At 40.0% G+C, this 23,121-nt stretch overlaps 1 protein-coding gene across 10 annotated transcripts in view; it reads left to right on the plus strand.

Annotated features, from left to right (window-relative positions):
* Positions 1-23,121, plus strand: part of ash1l (ash1 (absent, small, or homeotic)-like (Drosophila)) — a 42,433-nt gene that overhangs the window by 12,936 nt on the left and 6,376 nt on the right. For 4 of the 10 annotated variants that reach the window (XR_015126820.1, XR_015126819.1, XR_015126818.1 and 1 more), the window contains exons 5-28: positions 543-1,212; positions 1,372-1,545; positions 1,682-1,776; positions 2,313-2,386; positions 2,468-2,513; positions 2,732-2,840; positions 3,553-3,759; positions 3,859-4,005; positions 6,900-7,008; positions 7,108-7,257; positions 7,808-7,875; positions 8,624-8,790; positions 8,956-9,108; positions 9,292-9,346; positions 9,756-9,888; positions 11,369-11,641; positions 12,059-12,145; positions 12,269-12,359; positions 12,856-12,994; positions 13,095-13,267; positions 13,461-13,627; positions 14,285-14,732; positions 22,733-22,771; positions 22,853-22,984. Coding sequence is in view for 5 of the 10 variants with exons in the window: in XM_086279986.1 (XP_086136112.1) it covers positions 543-1,212; positions 1,372-1,545; positions 1,682-1,776; positions 2,313-2,386; positions 2,468-2,513; positions 2,732-2,840; positions 3,553-3,759; positions 3,859-4,005; positions 6,900-7,008; positions 7,108-7,257; positions 7,808-7,875; positions 8,624-8,790; positions 8,956-9,108; positions 9,292-9,346; positions 9,756-9,888; positions 11,369-11,641; positions 12,059-12,145; positions 12,269-12,359; positions 12,856-12,994; positions 13,095-13,267; positions 13,461-13,627; positions 14,285-14,732; positions 22,733-22,771; positions 22,853-22,984 (3,906 nt within the window). In the remaining 5 variants the exon portion in view is untranslated. Of the gene's footprint in view, positions 1-542; positions 1,213-1,371; positions 1,546-1,681; positions 1,777-2,312; positions 2,387-2,467; positions 2,514-2,731; positions 2,841-3,552; positions 3,760-3,858; positions 4,006-6,899; positions 7,009-7,107; positions 7,258-7,807; positions 7,876-8,623; positions 8,791-8,955; positions 9,109-9,291; positions 9,347-9,755; positions 9,889-11,368; positions 11,642-12,058; positions 12,146-12,268; positions 12,360-12,855; positions 12,995-13,094; positions 13,268-13,460; positions 13,628-14,284; positions 15,717-17,430; positions 17,844-20,543; positions 20,950-22,732; positions 22,772-22,852; positions 22,985-23,121 lie in introns of those variants that run through there. The other 6 variants (XR_015126821.1, XM_086279987.1, XR_015126822.1 and 3 more) reach the window with 5 other exon arrangements.

A 23,121-nucleotide genomic window follows, 5' to 3' on the forward strand; every position in this document is an offset into this window, starting at 1 on the left:
CCTGACATTGTCTCGTAAAATTCACTCATTTTTAATTCATTGTCCTTTAAAGGATTGCAAAGCAGTCCCAGACTATGATACCTCCTCCCCCATGCTTCAAGGCTGGTTGAAGTTTTGTTGTTAGTGTACAGTGTCCTTTAAACATTTTTTTTCTTCATTTGTGTAAAGAATATTGTTGGAAGTGTTGGAATACATCTAGGGGATGATTTACACACTTTAGAGGTGCTGCGGGTTTTTTTTTTATGTACTTGTTTTTGTTTTCTTATAGAAGAAATATGACCAAAGAACAAGTTGTACTGATTTCAGCAGTTTTTCTGCATTTTAGCAGAGTTTTTCTGCTACTCTTGGATTAACAAAAATCAAAAAGGAATGAAGTGTGATTAGAAGCATGTATGAGAATAGAAAAGGACCTAAAGGAACAAGAGAAGACATGCATAAGCATAGTATCACTGTTTCCTGAGTGCTGACGTGTTAACTGTCCTGTTGCTACTTAGCATTTTTAAGATTCATTTAGACCATTCATTTTCTGTTTCTCTCCTCAGGGTCATCAGGTATCCAGACAAGGGGTGTTACACTCCCAACCTCGGAAGAACCTGAAGGATCCCTGCACCACCGCCAACAGCACCATCATCAGTCTTCTCTGTTTCACTCCCACAGCTCAACCTCCTCATCCTGCCTCTCTCCCTCTCAGGAGTGTTGCCTGGATGTCTCACTGTCTCACAACTCCCATCACGTACAGCCCTCCAAATACAGTCTGCTCCATGTCAACAAAATCCTGCGTGCCAAGAAGCTGCAGAGACAGGCCCGTACAGGAAACAACATGGTAAAGAAGAGGGGGCCTGGACGTCCTAGGAAACACCCGTTACCCTCCCCACCACCGTCCCCTCCACCTGTGGTAGAGTTGAATCAAGTCCGGCACCGGGAGAAAGGGGTGGAACGGTTAGCAGAGGGAAGAGGGTGGGAGGGTGATACTGTGACTGATGCTATTGAGTCGGTAGTCCAGGGGCAACGCAGAAAAGGTCAGAAGCGAAAGCACTGGGAGAGAGAAGGGGATGAGGAAGAGGAGGAGGATGTGGAAGAGGACAGGGAGGCTGAAGACATGGAGGGACACTTGCCTGAAAGAGAGGAAAACCTAGGGAGCCTTGTGGCAAGGTCCAGACCTGGGACAGGAAGGAGCTGGCTTACCCAAGATGAGCTACAGAGCCTTCATGGGTAAGCAAATTATAATACACTATTGCATATTCAACAAGACTGGACTTGAGAGACTCTTCTCTATGACAGTGAAAACTAATATTAGGATTCAGTGGTGGTATGTATAACATTTATTAAGTCCAGTTGTCACTAGAAACCAAGTCATGTTTCTATCTTTAGCTCAGTGGAAACCAAGCCAGATGGCCACTGCTCATCAGAGGGCCCAGGCCCTGTCTCCAGGGAACAAGCTCCACCTATGCCCATAGCCACCCAGCGAGAGAAAAGACCAGCACGACCTCCGAAGAAGAAGTTCCAGAAAGCGGGGTTATATTCTGATGTGTACAAAACTGAAGAGTGAGTCTTAGGGGCGTGGAGATCCAAATCCTCTCCCTACTAATCCTTAATTCAGACAGCAACACTTCATAGTGTCATACAGTTTTTCTGCACAGCCAGTGAAATGCCTTCACATTTTTCTTTTCCTCTTCTACAGCCCCCGTAGTCAGTTTCTGCAGCTGAAGAAAGAGAAGCTAGAGTATATACCTGGGGAACATGAGTATGGATTGTTTCCTGCTCCAATACATGTTGGTGAGTTTTAAAATTAATTAGTTGAGATTTTTGCTATTGATTTATTTTATGATCATCAAAAAAAAAAAGAATTTAAGAAGCAAGGAGTTTTTAAACACTAAAAACCAAGTTATTTATTCATAGTGTAGTCATTTAATCATTTACCTAACAAGTAAACGATAGAAAAGAGACAAATTGGGGAATATGGGAACAGCTGAAAGTAGATTTAATTATTTATTTAGTTGAAGTTTTGAGCACATTTCTTAAATTTCTTTATGCAGAATTCAGTCGTTGGCAGGTTTCACAAATTTGAATTTCAGTTAGCTGTATGACTTGCCAAGGGAGGGAAAGTAAAACCTAGAAAACCTCATTTTGCTTCAGTCCGTGTCCAAGATTCAAACGGCTCTAGTAAATTATCCAGATAAACCTGTTTCTTGGAACAGGACTCTCCTCTGTTTATCACAGGCCTGTGTTTTCAGCTATGATAAGATGAAGCATAAATACAACGGACTGATTTTTCTCTCTTCCCAAATCCCCCCCACCCCCCACCCACCCAGGAAAGTACCTGAGACAGAAACGCATTGACTTCCAGTTGCCTTACGACATCCTATGGTTGTGGAAACATGATCAGGTGATCAATCTTTCTGAGGTTCTTAGTATGTATTTTTGTTTCGACCACTTTTGCATTTACCGCTCTATTTCTTCCTTTCAGCTTCACAAGAGGCCTGATGTCCCCCTTTATAAAAAAATAAGATCAAGTGAGTGAAAGGATTTTTTTTTTTAAATTTCAAATTTTTTTTTTTATATATAATTTGTAGCTTTGTTAAACTCAGGTGTTTCCCTATAAATATATAAGATAAGGATATTTGCTTCACTAGTTACAAAAACAGGAATTAAAGATGTGTGTCTACAGTTCAACTTTGTGTGTCAAACACTGTAAGAATGATATGGTAATACTCTGTTTTATGTTTTATAGATGTTTATGTGGATGTGAAGCCTCTCTCTGGTTATGAAACAACTACATGCAACTGTAGACTTCCCGAAGACTCAACTGAAAAAGGCTGCATGGATGAATGCTTGAATAGGTAAAGATACACCATCATAATTGGTTGTTTTCAACAAGTCTCATGTTACTTTTCAGTATTCAGATGAAGCCATGTGCTTGTTTAGAAATGTTATTTTACATCGCTTTGTTTTAGGAATTAAGTGATTTTGAATAGAGGGCAAAACATGGTGTCAAGACAGGAATGCCAGCCATTGCACTCCATCTCCATCTTCAGGCTGTCTTTCTCTCCAGTCAAACTTATCTCCATAGGAAGGGGATTTTTTTTTTTTTTTTATTGTTTGTAACCAGTATATCCTCTTCAATCTGACATCTTAAGTGTTGCAAACCTATTGAGTTTTTAGCATGCAGCAGAGCAAAGTAAAAACAGTAATGTGCTTCAGATGTTGTACAGAAACCATGCCTCAGGGGTGCTGAAAACAAGCAAGCACTGGCTGTTGAAAATATCCCTGTGGCACTGCAGCAGTTGACAGCGTTTTGTAACAGCTTGGCAAAGGTGTTAGTTTCTTCCATGGTTCTGATTGGATAGGGCATTTTACAGTTGAGAATGAGTGGACTGATTCAGAGGTCTGGAGTTTTGGGGATGGGGGGGTTGTCATGGTAATCAAGAAGCTTCTCGGATGACAGGTAATAACATCTTCAAGAAACTTACATAAGTCCAGTTGCTTTTCTTTCCAAGCTCCAATAATGGCAGCCTTATTTTATAATTTTTTAAAAAAAATTATTTTTCACAGGATGAGCTTTGCTGAGTGTTCTCCCAGCACGTGTCCATGTGGAGATCATTGTGACAACCAGCATATCCAGAGACACGAGTGGGTCCAGTGTCTGGAGCGTTTCCGCACTGAGGGCAAAGGGTGGGGCATCCGCACCAAGGAGTCTCTCCGCTCAGGACAGTTCATCATTGAGTATTTGGGTGAAGTTGTTAGCGAACAGGAGTTCAGGTGAGATGGACATCTTCATTGCTATACAATGAAACTAGTGTTAGATGATGTATATTTCTTTCTCTTATCTTCAACACATTCCTACCTTCCATGTTTTAGGAGTCGCATGATGGAACAGTACTTCTCCCACAGTGGCCACTACTGCCTGAACCTGGATAGTGGCATGGTGATTGATAGCTACAGAATGGGCAATGAAGCGCGTTTCATAAACCACAGCTGTGAACCCAACTGTCAGATGCAGAAGTGGTGAGTGTCACAGCAGCCTTGAACTGTTTCCCTGCTAATGCCCTTGTGGTGCTTTTAGGTGCTTACCAAAGAACAGATTTGGCTAAGCCTTTTTGGCTCTGAGCACGAGCAGTTGCCACAAGTTGTTAGGGATGGGATAGAGGCCTGGTGTGAACCACATTTGGTTTACAGATATAGAGTACTGCTTTTATACTCACTATGTGTCTATAATAGTCCAAATCGGTATAGGTTACCATGTGAGGCAGATATTGTCAGGTCGATTTAGTCACAGGGGATATTAGGGCACAGTGTTAAACAAGTGATGCTGTTCGATGTGACAGCAGTGTCACAGGAGCTCATTGCAAAGTCTTCTAGCTTGATACTTCAGTATTTCGGTGGCTTTCTTGAAAGTCGGGGCATGTTAAAATAGACCAGCCTATTACCTAAATAGGCTGTCTGTGTGTTATTAAAATGGTCTTCTCTGCAACCGACTATAGCTATAACACACTAGGAATGGCCCAAAAGATGGTACCGTGGAATTTAGACAACTGGAGACAAGGCCAGCTACATAAAGTCCAGCCACGACCAGGGGTTATAGTAGGTAACAGTGCAGTATAATGATGTTGCAGCTCAAAATAATGTTTATTTATTGTGTGCCTTGCTTGGTGCAGCCCCTCTGTCTGAAATGAGCTATTTAACTCTTTTCTCATTAAAGCCACTCTACCTTTAAGACCATTTGATTGCTGCTACTGGCAAACAAAAAAGGTTGGAGCAGCAGGTTTGGAGAACAGGACATCCATCCTCACAAAAATACCAGTAACTAAGCATTTAATGCTGTCTGAAGCCTGTTATTACCTCCGCAAACACAGAACTGATTATTTGAAAATGTGCCATGTGGAATATGTGCAGGCACCATAGTAACAGTATGTAATAAATAACGCAGAAATTGGGGAAAAGCCTATTATATTCATGCAGCTGTACAGTTAAACCAGTTGAACAGACCTTGATAAGTAGTCACTGTGAATGCTAGGCAGTATTTGTTGCCTCTCTTTTGGTATTGTACATAATAGCTCTAAAAGACACACGTGTTGCAGGTGCACCGCTCTGTAAATGAGAAGGCTCTACCTTGAAACCCCAACCTTATTAATGTGGTTGTGGTAATCTGATGAGATCACCTCACTCCTTTTCTTCCAGTGTTCAGAGACCTTAATGGCTTAAAGCCCTTACACCTGCCAAAACAATTCTCTTTTTTCCCTGAGGGCTTGTTCTCGCAGCATGTTTAAATCCACAGCTCATGGAGACCTGGCTGAGCAGGCCTCCCTTTGCCTCGCTTTTCTAAGTGAAACCTGCTTAGTTTATCTTTAGTTCTTTTAGTGAATGTGCCAACTCCGTTAGAGGATTTGATTGTTGAAAGCTAATGACGACATAGAGTTTACTATCACGTTGTACCCTCTGCCCTCCAACGTAGACCAGTTCACAATCTAGGACCCAGGTCTGCAGGTGCCTGCGTGCACTCCTGAAATAAAAGACTCTACAAGGATGGAGGATTTTCAGCACAAAGCCTGACGAGTCATCCGTCTTGTCACAGAAGAGAGATTACATGCAGCCGGGCCTTAGATACAGCTGTAGTGGCTGAAGACAATGCGCTGAATCAGCTTTTTACCCCTATATAAGGAATAAATTATCAAGCGGCTGGCAAGCAGAATGGTGTGTTTTATTCTTACAAGAATAGTGAAAAGCTGGAGCGCTGCTTCATTTGGAGAGAGGAAGAAAGGCATTACTTGTTGAACATTTGTCACACTGACTATTCCCTTTTTGTCCCAATTTTAAAACTGGGTTTGATGTAATTGACTAATATTACATTTTAACTTTAAAATGAAAGCTTTGCTTCAGGGAGAAATTTGTGTTTGTACATCCTTGTGTAAAAGGGATATACCGTAATATGTTTTGGATGTAGTTAGTGATTATTATTTTTTTATCCCTAGCCTAGAACTATACCCCTTGAAAAAGTGAATCTTTTCATGTGATCAAGTCAAAATGTTCACTATTAACCTGAAAAATAGACATTTGGGTATAATTATATAATGAACTGAAATCATATACCTGTTACCTAACCTTTTGGAAAGTGTGATTCAGTACTTAGTACCGTTTCCTCACAGCAACAAATGTTCTGGATTTGGATCTCTTGGTTGATGGAAGCATCTAAGTGTGGTTTGCACTTGGACTTTGTGATTTTCCCTCAGTTGTATGTGTTAAAGCACTTATGTTGCAAAGAATGGAGTGACCTATGAATATCATTAACTGTATATAAAAGGTGGACTGTTTTGAATACCTCCATTCTGTTTCTTCTGAGCCAGAGCAGACTAGAACTGGTGATGGTGGCGTGCTAAACCTTAAGCTGAAACTAGCAAGCTTGACTCATGAGATTTGTAAAATTGTAAAATGATTTTAGCCAAAGAGCTACTGTCCCTGATGACATTTCTTAATTTGAAGTGTGAATACATTGCAATAAAGTGCCAGCAGCAAAAACTGCACCATGCTGTAAATTTAGCAATATAGCATGGGAGTCTATGAAGATTGGTTTGCTTTTGGATTCAGCCTCAAGAGTCCACGAGAGGAACTGTCCTGAGGCTGCAGGCTGCTGGTCAGTGAAACCACAAAAACACTGCAAATAGAAGTTCATGTAGTATCCTTCTAGTTGTTGTACAGGCCCTTTTGGGACAGTTGTTACTACAGTAAGCTCAGATTTTGAAATGGAATCACCGAACTGCTATTTTATAAAAGCTGTTCCAGAGCCTGTGGGCAGGTTAAAACTTACCATGCTTCTTGCTTCCTTTCATCTCCTTAGAATATCTCCTTAAGTATTAAAAATCTCATAAAAGCTTCACTCATTGTAATATTCTCATTTCTTGCAGGTCAGTGAACGGGGTGTACAGAATAGGTCTCTTTGCTCTCAGAGACATCAGCAGCGGGACTGAGCTCACCTACGACTACAACTTCCGTTCCTTCAATACAGAAGAGCAGGTGAAGCACTAGGAACAGTTTTGGAAGAACGCTTATTTTCAGACGTTCTGTTGCACCTGTATATATTTCTCACATACTGTACTGCACTTTTCTCTGCAGCAAGTTTGCAAATGTGGCTCAGAGGGCTGCAGGGGCATCATCGGAGGGAAGAGCCAGCGTATTAATGGGTTGCCTGGGAAATCAGGAGGGACTCGGCGGCTCGGTCGACTCAAGGAGAAGAGGAAGTCCAAACACCAGCTCAAGAAACGAGTGAGTGATGCATATAGATGGAAGTGGTGAGAGTTTGCGGTGGGATCAGGTCACTTGTAATTAAGACTGGATAATGGCTTTTTTTTTTCTCCTATTACACAGAAATGGATTCCCTTGCAGCTTAATATCTTGTGTTAAAAAATTTTAATGAGGGAAAACTAACATTTTAATTGAATAGAAATCTAACTATCCTGGTAGATTTCAGGTGCAGTATCTATGTAGGGCACAAATCTTTCTTTGTCTCAGAGGTGCTCTTAGTGGGCCACGGGATTTCTAAAAAAAGTAACTCGGAGTACCTTAAAGGGTATAGTTTTGCATTAGTGACCTAAAATGTTTTCTGAACTTGCATGAAATCAGGAGTAACCTGCAAGTTATAGTGGGTTCCTCATTAATCATAATGGCAGTTCAATCCCCAACCCTCATTTAATCCCTCTGTGGCTCCTAAAGACTGAAGAGCACCTTGAATGGTGTTGTCACCGATGTGTGTGAATGAGAAACTGTTTAAGATGAGAAGACAGGGATTGTTTAATGGGACTTTTGTTATCTTCAGGAGGAAGAGTCAAGTGACAGCAGCAAGTTTTACCCTCATCTGATGAAGCCCATGTCCAACAGAGAGAGGTAAAAACATAAACGGACACACAAGATAAGAAGAGGAAGCATAACTCTAGTGGGCCAACTGATAAATTGTGTTTGGGTTCCCACGCATCCTTAAAAGTATAAATCTGACCTGTAGGCTTGTGAGAGGTTTTATATTTTAAGGTGGTAATACTAGTATCAATGAAATATGTTTCTTTATCTGTGAGTGCAATGACCTTTTAAATTTCTGCATTTTTGCTGAAAAAAATGGTAACAATGAGAATTTAAGCAGTTGAGCCCACTTTTTCCACTGCTTGTTGATGATCAGTCAGGAGACAAAATGTTTCTCCCACTGAAAATGCAACATCCAGATGAGCAGAATTAACTTTCTGGGATTTCCTTACCTGATAATTGAGCATGCGTCAAGTCAACCACCCACACAGTTTCCAAAGTGATTTCCTGTTTCAGTCACATGAATCAAGCAGGGATAAAATAGCAGAAACTTTTTTTTTTTTTTAAAAGCCATCACCAGTGATAGACATAATCACAATTCCTTTAAGACTTGTACACAGGAATCTGCTTGAACCCCTCATTCATATGCACCTGGGAAGCCAGTGACACATTTTTATTAAATTTCTTTTTCCATTGCACATAATGCTTGCTTCTCCATTCTAATAGAGTGGTTTATTAATACACAAGACATATATATGTCATTTAAAAGTAAAAACTTCTCAACTCATGAGGTGTGAGTTGATGGTAACACATTTAAACGGTCTCCTTTGATTTCCAGAAACTTTGTGTTGAAGCATAGAGTTTTTCTCTTGAGGAACTGGGAGAAGATGAGGGAGAAACAGGAGCTGCTGAAAAGAGAGGGCGAGAGAGAGAGGGATGCCAGCAGCCTGTCCATGTATACGCGCTGGGGAGGAGTCATCCGTGATGATGGCAACATCAAGTCAGGTACAAGCTTAAGAAATTCAGTTGCAAGTAATTTAAGCTATGTAAAGAATAGTGTACGATAAAGGGGACACAGACATTTATTTTTGAAATGTAGACAAAATTCAGAGACTGTAAATATGCAGATGTTTTAGATGTTAATGCTGAATGGTCATATCTTGTGTCCAGACGTGTTCCTGACACAGTTCTCAGCCCTGCAGACGTCACGGTCGGTACGCACACGAAGGCTAGCTGCAGCCGAGGAAAACACAGAAGTAACACGCACCGCTCGCCTTGCTCACATCTTCAAGGAGATTTGTGACATGATAACCAGCTACAAGGGTAAGTGACCCCGGTCACGCTGATATTCTCATTAGTATGACCTCTAGCCTGATCTGGGGTCTGATCAGGCTTCTTGAAGGAATCTTTCAGTGCCTCGGTGTAGCTGTCCACTGTTTACTGAATGATAAGAATCTGTGATTGAAAAATGATGACAGGAATGTTATTATTTTCTTTTAATCTCAGACTCCGCTGGTCAGACACTTGCTGCCCCGCTGGTGAACCTCCCATCTCGAAAGAGGTAAGAGTGTAAACCTGCATATCGACAAGCTGTTTCATGTTTACCAAACAGCGCCTACTTATGTTATCTGGTCTATCTGTGTACAGCACCCACGTAGTGTAACAGTTTTATCTCTCGCCACACACAATCGTGACAGCCTGTGTGTTGATGCTTGTCCAGTATTGATAGTAATCAGCTGGTGTCAAAACAATAGCAGCTTATTATTTTTCTTCAGCTACATGGTAAAAAAAAAGCTGTTATAATCTGGGATTTGTTGCTCTGTATGCTCATAGAAATTTGAGTTTTGGTTGAATCTGATTTAATAAGTTTTGAACTGAATGTTCTCCTTCCTTTTTTTGTCCTCCCACCCACCTCTGCTACTGACAAACCAAATTTGGAGCCTAATTCTTTTATCTTTGTGCACCATCAGGAACAGCCAGTACTATGAGAAGGTGTCTGACCCGCTGGACCTGAGCACCATTGAGAAGCAAATCCTCACGGGCCATTATAAGACGGTTGAAGCATTTGACACAGACATGCTCAAAGTATTTCGCAATGCTGAGGTAGGCAAAGGACCAGTTCACATGTTTGTAGTAGAAGAAATTAGGATTTTATTTATTAGTAATGATCAGAAGCTGTTCAAGTAAAGCAGCTAAACTGAGGAACTCAGATCTCTGTGATGCATTCCTTAGTTTGCATTTTTAGATCCATAAAAAAAGAGGTAGATTAATCCAATGAGAATTTTAAAAAATGCGGGTAGAAATTGAGGTGCACTCACTAGCCACTCAATGTAACCATGCCTAGATGACCTGAATATTTTTATTTAGAAACTCAGTGAAATGTAAATACCAGCGTATTAGTTTGTTCTATCATCTCTGCTCTCTCTTAATTACTTTCTAGCTCTCTCAATGAGTACTTCCTTTATTGATCTTTTAACTTTAATTTTTATATTGCTAGATAATAAGATTCCTGATTCATCCATTATTAATATTATTGATATATATACTTCATTGTGTGAATGGAACAGCTGCACATCAGCTTGAAAATCACTGAAGATGTAGAGAGTAAGAGTCTATGAAGCAGCTGGAAATAAATTGTGTTCCTATTTCAACTGGTGAAAATTCACAAGTTTATGCTGCTAGTAGTCTAATAACATGTCCTGAGGGATACACTCATCCATGAAAATGATAGTTTTCTGAAATTTTTGGTTTGGTGTCAAACTACTTGCTTAATCAGTGTCATAGATCTGTTAGACCGTTTGTTAGCAGTCATTAGAAACTCAAACATGCTGGTGGCACGAAGGCATTCAGCTGTTGGAGCATCCAGTCTTAATCTTTGAGTGACGCGGCCATGCCGTGGACTCTTGTGTGTAATCTCAGACTCTTAGAGCTCAATTATCAAAGGGCCTCGTCAAATTGATACTTAACGCTGTTATTGTGCAGCTTCAACACTTTCTTCCTCCCACTCAGTCATTGCTTTTCTTTCTCCTGTCTCGCACACAAAAACCTCCCAAATGGAACATAACTTCGCGACTGCTGATCCTGTGTGCACATGTTGCAAGGCTGTTTGATTTACATCTGTATAGCTAAGCAGTTTAAACAAGTGCCACTTGAAAAGCTCTCAGGGCAGCTTACTCTTCCAGTCAGAGAAGTTTGAAGTGGACGTATAAATTAGAATCACCCTCTCGCCCCAAGGCCCTTTCTGGCGGACTGAAAAAGTGTGAGAGGAATGTGAATTACTGTTGAATGTGGGTGTAGCCTTGCCGGTGAAATTTTGGCAGCTGCAAAGACAGTTTTGAATGAATCTTTCTGTGTCGGTGACCTTTGTCCTGCAGGAAATTGCCCGTAGACTTTCAAGGATGAACAACTCAAAGCCTTAACCGTGCGAGTGAATGATGAGCGTGTAATTCTGGGGTCAAATGAGCATTCCTCAGCTTTAAATATCGATCACTTTATGGTGTCTGTGAGGTCCTGTTGTCCTTTTGCTCTGCCAGTAACGGATTGATTTAAAAGATTTTCAGCAACTGTCTCGTTTTCCCACCAGAAATATTATGGGAAGAAGTCATCAATAGGCAGAGATGTCTGTCGGCTACGGAAAGCCTACTACAGTGCTCGTAATGAAGCTGCAGTCCAGATTGATGAGATAGTGGGCGAGACCGCCAGCGAGGCAGACAGCTCAGACTCGCTGGACCGTGACCACGGTCATCACCACCACACAGGAGGGCCCGGGTCTCACGACAAGGATGACGATGTCATCCGTTGCATCTGTGGAATGTACAAGGATGAAGGTCTGATGATTCAATGTGAAAAGTGTATGGTAAGTAAAAAAATATCAGAAACAGTCTTTACTTCGACCTCTCTTCTTTTATCTCACTTGCTGATGGTGTAGAACTATTTTAGCGTCTCTCTAAAGACTTCACCTATCTGAGAAGTACTTTGTCAAGGAGATTTTCCATGCAGAGGATGCAGGCAGTCTTTTGTGTGTGTTGTCTGTTATTTTTAGATACAGAAAATGAGGAGGATAACAAATACTGAAGGAGCTTAAGTTCAGAGGTTCAGAAACAGTCAAGGTGGTGAATCACTAACGCAGAGGTTTTTTTTTTTTTTTTTTTTTTTTTGAGCATTTCATTCGAGCTGTAACTCAATGTTACTTACAGTAAATGGTTTGAAAAGTCTTCTTTTTTCTTTTTTGTCTTATGCATTTATGTGATTTAATAATTTTTTCCCATCATAGGTGTGGCAGCACTTTGACTGTATGCGACTGGAGACTGAGGTGGAGCACTATCTGTGTGAACAGTGCGATCCCCGGCCTGTAGATAGGGTGCGTCTGTTGTTTCGAAACCACAGTGGATGATGAACTCCTTAAAGTCTGTTTTTTGTTTGTTTGTTGGTGTTGTTGTTTTTTGGCTAGAAGTGTCTCAGATGTGTCTTATCCTCACTACAGGAAGTCCCCATGATACCCCAGCCCAGCTACGCCCAGGCTGGCTCTGTCTACTACATCTGTCTCCTTAGAGATGACCTGCTGCTACACCAAGGTATCTAAATCATAAAGCAATCGTAAGCTCACGCATGCCTGGAAAACTCCCTGTACTCACAGAGAAATGTATCATTTTGATGCAATGATTTGCATGCTGTGTTACTCGAGGGCAACCTGACGTGATTGATGTGGTTATACATGCAAAAGTGTGCACTTTTGACCACACCCAACCACATCTGCCTCAACGGTTAGGAGTGGTCAGAAGTGAAACAGCTTGAAACTTTGAATCAGAAACATTCATTTCAGCTTAAGGCTGAGTTGTTCTTTAAGGTTTGTTTTTGTCGATTATTTTATTGCAAATGCCATAATGTATTATTGCAACTTATCAATAGACGATTGCTTAAAAAAGTTTCTCTAACTTCTCTGCAAACTTTAGACATACAAGAGATCTGCAGCGGAGAGAGTCTGATATTCTAGGTGACTTAAGTGGTCAGATTCTTGTGAGACATATTATTGTAGATAAGTAACTGATCTCTGTGTTTGTTTGTGTGCAGGTGACTGTGTGTATCTGATGAGAGACAGCAGACGCTCACCTGAGGGTCAGCCTGTCAGACAGTCTTACCGTCTCTTGTCTCACATCAACCGAGACAAACTCGACATCTTCCGAATTGAGAAGCTGTGGAAGAACGAAAAGTAAGTTTATTACCTAAACAGGCAGGGAGAATAACTGTGTGTGTGTGTGTGTGTGTGTTTCATTATTGTTCTAATGAAACTGTCCACTCACACTCTAAAGGGGTGAGCGATTTGCCTTTGGCCACCACTACTTCCGTCCTCACGAGACACACCATTCTCCATCGCGGCGATTCTACCAGAACGAGTTATTCCGCATGCCGCTCTATGAGATCATCCCCCTGGAGGCAGTGGTGGGAACCTGCTGTGTTCTCGACCTTTATACTTACTGCAAAGGTAAAAATGCACAAATGAACCCAAATATGTTAGCTGAACTGCTAGAACCATGTTGGAATTTGGTTAATATTCCCATTAAGTTTTGATAAACATACGCTACAGGAAAATGCATAGGCATGTGCTCACTTGAATGTTTTTTTTCCTGCTCAAATACATCACGTCCCTGCTAATTCAGTGTGCATTCTTCTTAAAGGACGGCCAAAGGGTGTGAAAGAGCAGGATGTGTACATCTGTGATTACCGCTTGGACAAGTCGGCCCATCTGTTCTACAAGATCCATCGCAACCGTTTTCCGGTCTGCACCAAGCCATATGCCTTCAACCACTTCCCCAAGCGGCTCACGCCCAAAAGAGACTTCTCGGTGAGAGCGACAGGACTGTTGAGCCGGGATCTGTTACTGATTTACAAACACTAGAAAATGTGTTGAGAATGGAAGTCATGTTTTAGCTGGGGTCTTTTTTTTTCTTTCTCTGTGTTTTAGCAACCAAAGCTTATAAAATTGGGTCACACAAGAAATTATTAAAAAAAAACACATTCACACAGAGTTAATGTAGTGTTGTATGCACCAGACTAATAGTTTATATTTGTTGTAGTGTTAGCTTTTGTTATGATGACAGCTGTCAGATTTGTATGATTTTAGAACTTGATACAGTACAGTCTCATGAAACAGATGCACCGAAAGCCTCATCCAGCCAAGTCTGCTTGTGTTGAAAAATGAGACCAAGTTAACAGAATCCAGAACTTTTCTTTTCTTTTTTTTTTCTTTCTTTAAAAAAAAAAAAACAATACAAAAAGGGATATCCTTGTCAGCACTTACCTTTTGGCCTCAAGGTTTTAATTACTTCTTATTTTGTACTCGTGGAGGGTAACTTGGATGTTAGTCAGGGTGGACTTTCCCTGAGTGTTTTTTTTTTTTTTTTTTTTTTGTATTTTTATTTTTTTATCTCTACATTTTAAAACCCTATCTACTTGAAACGTACGTGCTTTATGTTAAATTTCATTTTTGGCTTTCTTGCAGCCTCATTATGTTCCTGACAACTATAAGAGGAACGGCGGCCGATCAGCCTGGAAAAGCGAACGACCCAAAGAAGCTGGAGGCTGTGAGGACGATGCCTCTTCCTGCGACCGGGGTGAAGATTTCCCACCTGAGGGAGAAGATGGAAGAGGAGTGGAAGACGACATGGACATGGCTTCAGAAGATTCCGCACTTCTTTCAGCCAAGCCTAGAAGACCAGAACGGGAAAGGGAGACAGGAGAAGAGGAGGACGAGGAGGATGGACAGGAAGCCGATGAGCGCAAGGGGCTGGAGGAACGTTCAGCCGAGAGGATTGGAGAGTTGCTTGAAGTTCCATCATCCTCGACTTCATCGCCACTACACCACCCAGCTCTGGGCAGGAGGGAGGCCCAGCGGGAACGACTGAACAAGATCCTGCTGGATCTGCTGCACAGAACACCCAGCAAGAACGGTGAGGGACTGGGAACAAAGGAGGGGGGTAGGTCAACAGATAAATGAGGGTTAAAGTTTAAGGTCACTTTGCTGTGACACGTCATTTGAACGTGTTGGATCATTTTTTTTAAAACTACTATTTCTGAAAGAATAAGCTTGAAGTTGGGGCAAGAATCTGTCCATAAGAAGCATAGGATGAAGAGGAGATCATATTTATGTTCTATTTTATGTCACCTAAAAATATCAAAATTTAGACCAACGCTTCAAGGAAAATTCCCATTTACCTCAACCTGGCAAATTTACCATTAATATGGCTGTAGTGGCTTGAAGGGTCATGCTCACTTTGCGATCATCACCTTTTTTTTTTAAGTTTTTAATCTGAACAGCATTTATTTGTGCGACAAGCATGAACTGCCTACAGTTTACCACAAAAGATAATTTTTTTTTTTTTTACATCAATTAATTTTAATCATTTTTCAGTCTGACCGAATGTTGCCTGGAACGGGCATTGTACTAACCGCATTAGGAATCTTCATTCTGGGATACTTGCCAACTGACCAAATCACTGGCATACTCATCATCACACGTGTGTAGCTGACTTACACTGTGTTTATACTGTCTTCTGAGGAGAGTTGGCAGTTAAATGCAATGGCGGATTTACCCCATGGACCATTTTGAGGGCGAGAGGCTGTATCAGCTCGCTTGTCAGTATTGATTTTACCCAGAGTAAGCAGATGGATGAGGAGCTTAAACATAAAGAAGGAAAGACAGTACTCTGAAGATGGTGGCAGAGGCAACCTACCTCGGGAAACCGGTGGTGTTCCTGTCCTCACTGCTCTGCTAATGCCGACTGCTGCAAAGAAGGGGACCTTTGAATGTCTCAATGTGTGGAATTACAATTCATGAATTGAAAGCTTTGAAAACATTGCCATCCCCGAGATGGTGTTTCATCAACAAAAGACCAAGACTGGCCGGACTGAACTCTCAGCTTCCCATTTGGCAAGTAAGTAAAACGTCATTTCATGCGCTGGATTATTACACGTTACCCACTACAATACATTTGATAACCCGTGATATAGAAATACAGCCAAGTTTTGTGTTTACTGTTGGTCGGACTCAAAGACAAAACTAGTGATTCTAGTTGCCCAGATAAATGCTGTTCACATTTCCTCCAGTCTTTACAAGAGAGGACAAGTTGCAAAGTTGGCACGACACTTGAGGCCACATTAATGGGTTAAAATAAGTTACAATATACCGGAGTTCCCTTTTAACACTTCATCTCACTTACTAATCTTAGCCTAACGTGAAAGATCCCCACTTAAAGACCATCAGAGGGTTGTTGCGGCGTAAAAAACCTTACACATCATATATCAGATCTGTCTGCTATGACAACCTCTTGCAAATAAAGTAGAAGCTGAAAGAAGCTTTTATTTAAGTCACAATGGGGAATTGCCCAGGATATGCTCATTTCCTAATGATTTGTCAGTCACAAGTTGTTAGCCAGTGAGCATCCAGTTTTACATTCAGATCCACCCCAGGCTCGTTACATCATACTTTAAAACACCAACATGGATATATGGTGAAAATAGTCAGCTTGAGGCCTCATAACATCACTTAACAAACTGATTGATGACGTCACAGTGACTACGTCCATCTTTTATAAAGTCACTAATTACGCTACTTGATACTTTGTATCATTACCAAAGAAACATTGTAATCTGATTGCAGTTAACAATATAATGATATGCCGCCATATCAGCACAAATGTCTGTGCTCTCGCAGTTTCTTGTTGTTTTACAGTAAATTTGAAGTAATGTACATTCTGCTCTGCCGTGTTTGTCCTCTCTCCCACTTGGACTAAGCTCAGGCAGGTGGGCTGTACATGAACTATGAAAAGGCACATTTTTTTAGTTTTTCTCAAGAATTTATGTATTGCTTGTGAAACCCAACTATTTGGCTTGTAGATGCAATTTGTTTCTGATAAGATAAGACAAACATTATTTATCCAAAAAAAAGGGAAATTCCAGCCAAAACATTAAACACACCCTGTAGTGGTTGCTAGTTTAGCCTACTGGGTTTTAGCAAGTGATCCATATGCTGCAAGGCTAATGCAGAGGCCAGCGTTTGATCCACCCCAAGGCCATTTTTTACTGCCCCCCCCCCCCCAAAAAAAAGTAAGAAAAGCTCAATGGGAATAAATGAAATATGACCAAAGAAAAACCTCAGTATGTTTAAAAACTCCACAAAAGAAGGAGCTGAAATAGAAACAGATTAACTAAGCACCACAATAAATAGAACTCTAAATACAATAAATACTGATACTGTGGTATGAGGTCTTACCTGAGTTAAGAACATTACCTTACTACAAACAAATGATTAACATGTTAAAGCCAGTATCTATCCCATCGATGTCTAAGCCAAGGTACCAAAGCCATATTTGGTGGATACAGACTAGTAATCCATTACCAGTGTTAAATGAATGAGCTGCCTTAAGCGACCCTGGGAATTATTATTTTATGTGTACAACAACATCAGACTTAATTTTTATTGCTTATTAACTGTTTAACAGATTATACTTGAAGCATTTTTGCTTTAAAGTAACTTGCCTCCATGCGGCTGATTTTTTTAAATTATTTTTTTATCTTTAATGTGATCGCCCTGTGTCATCTATTTGTGTCCAAGCTGCTAATTTTCTCTCTCATTCCAACTTTCTCCAGCCATTGATGTCACTTATCTCCTTGAGGAAGGCGCAGGGCGGCGCCTGCGGCGGCGGGCGCTCGGATTCAGCGATTTTGTAGGCAGAAAATAATGTTTCTACGTGCCTGTCAAGCACACTGCCTTTCACTGTCATGAGCAAGGGGCAGAAAATGGAGAGACAGCAAGAAGGGAAATGAGCATTGTTGGTTTTCCAGCCATTAAGGACCACAATGCATCCCTGGGGGCCTCTTCCAGTTTACCTCTTCCAAGACTGTCGTCTCAGCTCTGAGAGGGGTGGAGGGTGTTTGGAAGCACTGACTTCAGGAGCTCTCAAGGAGCACAAAGAGAGAGCTGACCCAGGCTTCTTGCTTATTTAAGTAGTATGATGCAAAAACTTTCTTTTTAAAAAAAGAAAAAGAAAAGAAAAAGAAAACGAACATAGGAGTTGTAACCCATGCATTTAAATGCATTGAACATTGAAAACATGGGTAGATGAATTCCACTAGCAAGCATCTGTAATGAAATAAGTGGTACTGAATAAGGATGGATAGAGGGGGAGGGATGGATTAATGATTCAGTCTGTGGGGGGGATATGAGTGCTGGAGAATTGTTCCCCCTAGTGGAACCTAGCTGCAATGAAACAAATGTAAGGGATGAGAGAAGAACTGCCCAGGGGCTGTGGGGTGGGGTAGGAATGGCATAGGAGAAATCTAAAGTTGAGCGGTGTGCTCAGATGCTGCTCATGAGAAAGAGAGAACAAGGGTGGTGAACTGCACTTTTGGTACCATGGATATTGTGAAGCTCTCTGTAATGTATCTATAATGAAAACACACTAACACTCTCACAGTATTGGATGATGCAGTCTGGAAGAAAAAAAAAGAAGCAAGTCTATTATCTTTTTCCTGTTATACTGTAGTAACTCATTTAGGAACAGAAGAGGCCTGTGGCGTGTTTGTTTTATTAGAGTAAAGGGAGGGGGTTTGGGAAGATGGAGCGTGCGCGCCTTTGTCAGTAAAAGTGTCTTGTTCTTTTTTTTTTTTTTTTTTTTTTTTTTTTTAATCGTCTCGTTAGGCAGTCCGCTTTGCCCCTCTTTTTTTTTTTTTTTTTTTGTGAAGTAAAACATAATTCACCAGCTTAACTAAATCAGGCGGGGAGGGTGGGTCAGGGGTGGGGTGGGAAGAGGGGGGAACACTGGCTCCAACTGTAACGCCTTACACAGCCGTGCTCTCCGACTGCCTTGCGTGTGCGAGTGTGTGCGCGTGGATACACGTTTTATTTTGTGTGTGCACTCTGCCAGAATTTCATGAAAATATACCTTTTTAAAAAAATCAAAAAAAAAATCAAGGGCTCGATGGCAATTAACAGTTTTAAGAAAACTATGGAAAAAACAATACTTAACATGAAATGTATCGTGATGGTCATATTTTCTTATATTCTGTGAGACTGGGGGGAGGTGTATACTGTATATTGGGAACTGGGGAGGGTTTTTTTTTTTTTTTTTTTTTGTCTTTAAACTATGTTTCCTGGTTGCCATGGAGAATGTTTTCGAAAGAAATTGTGATATTTGATGAGATTCCTTTTTTGTTTTCTTCCCCCAAATGCCTCTGTTTAAAAGGGACAGCCTGCAATGTCCCGGTGCGTTAAACTGACAGAGATGTGACGAGAATGAGACACTGACAGAGAGAGGAGAGGGATCAGGAAGTTGTACAGTGCCAAGTTATGTAAATATACACACTTTACATTGAGGAGTGTCTCCAAAAGCAATATCTTGAAAATGGATTTTGTTTATTATTGTACTGTACAGGACTCAGCCCTAAATGTATTATGATTATTATAATAATAATATTATAATTTCTTCCGTTTGTATGACTATACTGAAGACACTTAAGCTCGGAGGAAAAAGATTTTTGTTTTTGTATTGTTTTTTCTTTTTAATGTCCAAGAAATCTCACCACCAACTGTCCTGACGACATTAAAAAAAGTAAGCTGAAGTTTCGTTGCCTATAAATGAAATTCACCTATGTACTGCATGAGCGAGAAGAATGTCAAACGGACACAGAAGGCATTGGGACATGACAGTGACTTGCCAGCGACCTCTTTGCCGCTGAACATTGTTAATATTACTTTTGAAGGAGAACTGCGCTCCTTGTTTTTTGCTGCAAAGTGTTGAACACTAAAAAAACAAACCAACATAAAAATGTTAAGATATTTTTAAACGGTGACAGAAAGAAAAAGTTTTAAAAAATAAATTTAAAAAAAGCTGTCGGCCCAATATTATGTTATTTTGGGTTTTTTTGCTTTGTTTTTTTCTTTCAAATAGGAAAATGGTTCCGTTTTGTGATAGCAGTCATTGTATGATGCTTGTACTTGTATTTGTGTGTTTTTTGTGCGATTTGTTTAGTTATTTTTAGACAATCACAAAATAAGATGCAAGCATTGTAAATGGCAGACTGGCGGACATTTTGTGATGTGTACAGTTTGTCAAAAAAAAAAGAAAAAAAACTTCTTCCACTCGTTTAAAGTTTGTAATTATGATTCTTAAGTCATGAAAAATGCTGTTGGTTTTTACTTTTTGTTTTATATTTGTTTTTGGTTTTTTTGTTTGTTTTTTTAATAAAAGCACTACATTATTGTGAATATACTTCATGGTGGTCTCCTTTGAAAATCCCTCATATACTTCACAAACACACGTTTACAAAAAGAATTATAAATACCCAATATAGATACTATTGTTCAGCCAAAACATTAAATACAAACCCTACCAAAATGGCTTGAATAAAACCAAAAGGCCTAATAAGCTCGAAATTATCCAAAAGTAGCTAAATTAAATAGAAAATAGTGAATACGGTGAGGTCAGTGAGTAAAAATGTAGATATAATCCTGTAAGGCGCTTGAAAATTTATGGAAATTTAACCAAATATGTAAAACTATAGTGCTAGGACATGGTGAAGATTTACCTATATACCGGTATTTAAGAAAAAGTATTCCTTGTGGTGGGTTAATATAAGGCTCTCTCAGCACTCCTGATCCACTTTAAAGAGAAAAAAATTACAGATGTGAGAGAGGTTATTTATGTAATTTAAGTATGTTTTCTGGACCTCAAAAACTCACAAATTCATATATCAAGTACGACAGACTTGTCAAGAAGTAAACGAGTCCTTCTCTCAGCTCTCGCGATAGTACAGTAGTTGACAATAGGCGAGTTAAACAACGTTTTCGTTATCGCTCTTATCGACTTTAGGGCCATACATACTATAATATTTTCACTCAAATATTTATGAATTATACTTTTCCAGTACACTGAGAGCTAAAGGTTGAAGAACCAAGAACTTAAATCTCGCGATACAACTTGAGTATCCATAGTAACGCCCAAAACGCCCTAACTGGTTCACAACGGCGTTATTAAACTCTCTGAAACGATATCGTCTTTAACGCTTTTAGCTGTGTGACTGTAATTGTGGTTTCAGGCGCAACCATGTCTAGAAAGAAAGACCCGAAAGATAAAACCAGCGCTGAAGACGAGGCCTGGAAAAGCGCAGGTTAGCCTGTTTTGTTTTTTTTAATCGAAGAATGGCAGCGCCTTTTTACTTGGACTGCTACTTAACCGTAGCTGTAATTTAATTTTTTGCCACATTATCTGAAAAAATATGTTGTTACTTTAAGCATTTGTACAACTTAGAATTTAACTTTTATTTCGAATGTAACGTTATTTGAAAATACCTGTTTTATATACTCATTCAAATTACGGTTGGGGTCAGAGGTTTGTATATCATGCGCTTGAATCTCATGGCAAGTTAGGGCTTCGAATAATTATTTATTTGAACTATTATTTTTCCAGGGTGGAATGATTGTACAACATACATCTTTAATGACTTTAACAAAACAAGTTGCACAAGATAGAACTTATTTAGGATTTTCTCTTGTCCACATAGAGTAGGTAAATTCTTGTAGGTGCATTTTAGGTGCATTTTAGTGAACCGGTTCACTAAAATGCACCTCCACCTAATATGTGGTTAAATGTCTCTTAGCAAGTTTATACTCCAGATACTGTTTTTTAAGCCATCTACAAGCTTCTGGAATAATTCTGGCTGGATATTTAACCACTTTTCTTGGGATATGTGGTACAGTTCATTTAATTTGGTTGATTTACTGCCACAGACCCAGCTTTTAGAGTAGGGGCTTGTTTCTTCGTTGGCATCCTCTCAATGGATTGCAATGTGAAACTGGCTTCCAAGTGTACAGTGACACTGGTGTTCCAGCATTTTCCAGTTCACGGCAGACTTGAACCTAGGTGGTTTGTGGGTTATTCCTGAACATTCTTGGCAAAGTGGTGACACATCACATTTTTACTTAAATAAAACTGTGTTGGAATCTGCAGCTGTATAGAAATGGCCCCAAGAGATCTTCCCACCTTGTGAAAATCATCAGTTCTCTTTCTTAGATCTTCACTGAGTTCCATAGACCTATTCGCATTGTTCTGAGCATTAGTCAATCTAATGAGTGCTGTCAAACGAGTCCTTTTTATGCTGGCAAAGAGAAACGATCAGTTGTAATTATTCATGATCACTAATGAGAAGTTAATACGCCTTGGTTGTATTCAAATTTAAAAGACATTGTAGACCCTTCAGCACCACTTATGAAAAGATTTAAGGGAGTGTATGTATATATTTTGACCCTGTGTTGATTAGAGAAAATCCAAAATGAATTCAAACTTGTGGAGCCGGTGCTTGTTTTTGAAAAGCTATTAAAGATGTGTGGTGTACAATGATTTCACCCTGGAAAAAGAAAAGTTCAAAGAAATTATTAAAAGGTCCAAAGTTAACATGACATTCATGCCCATGATTAGCGTATGTGAACGTCTGACCAAAACTGTACTTTATATACTACTTTCTCATGTCAGCTTATTTTCATTATGGCAAACCTTTTTTGAAAAAAGCAAATTAGTAAATACAGGATTATTTTTTCCCCTGAAAAATGGAGCACATGATTAAATAAAAGTTCTTAAAATAAATAAAGTAAGACTTCAAGTTATGTGATCTCATTTTAGGTTTATTTTGAAACAGCTGCAGCACATAATCAAAGCAATCATAACAAGTACACAATAACATGTTTGTTCATCATGAGGTTTTAGTAAAATAAGTTTTCCTGTCTGCAGTCTCTCAAGTAGCACTGATTGCAGTATAGCTGTTTGTGGTAATCTAACACCACACATTATATAGAGATATGATTGACAGTGAAAACTTTTCATGCAATCAAAGTGAAAGTTTTTGATGTTTGCTTTGTGAGTTGCTATGTCAAGACTCTAGGCCTTTCTGTTTACAGGACCGACTCCAAATGAAACTCTTCCTGTTCAGACCTTCGGTAAGCATAAATATGAAGCTCTTCTACTTAGTGTGGTTGTGGTGATAGCTGAGATTTGCACTTATCCCCATTGCCCTACAGATGAATATCAGTGCACAGGAAATGCAGAGACTGACTTCCCTGCGCTGTGTGCTCTACTGAACGTGAAGGATATCCCAGCTGTTATTGCCAAGTTCCCAGCCTCCTCCGCCAGTCAAACTGAAGGTGTCACCAGTAAACAAGAGATGGTTCTGCTTTGAGTAGTATCACACTGACAGAGAAACAGAAAATAAAACAACAACAAAAAAAATCTGTGATAATTGTGACATTAGAGCAAGAAGGATCATGGGAATGTGTTCATGTTTTTGAAT

Source organism: Aulonocara sp. 'chitande type north' Nkhata Bay, linkage group LG22, assembly GCF_057382095.1.
Source record: "Aulonocara sp. 'chitande type north' Nkhata Bay isolate Kocher_YH1m ecotype deep benthic linkage group LG22, A_spYH_male_GT1.1, whole genome shotgun sequence".
Taxonomy (NCBI): Eukaryota; Metazoa; Chordata; class Actinopteri; order Cichliformes; family Cichlidae; genus Aulonocara; species Aulonocara sp. 'chitande type north' Nkhata Bay.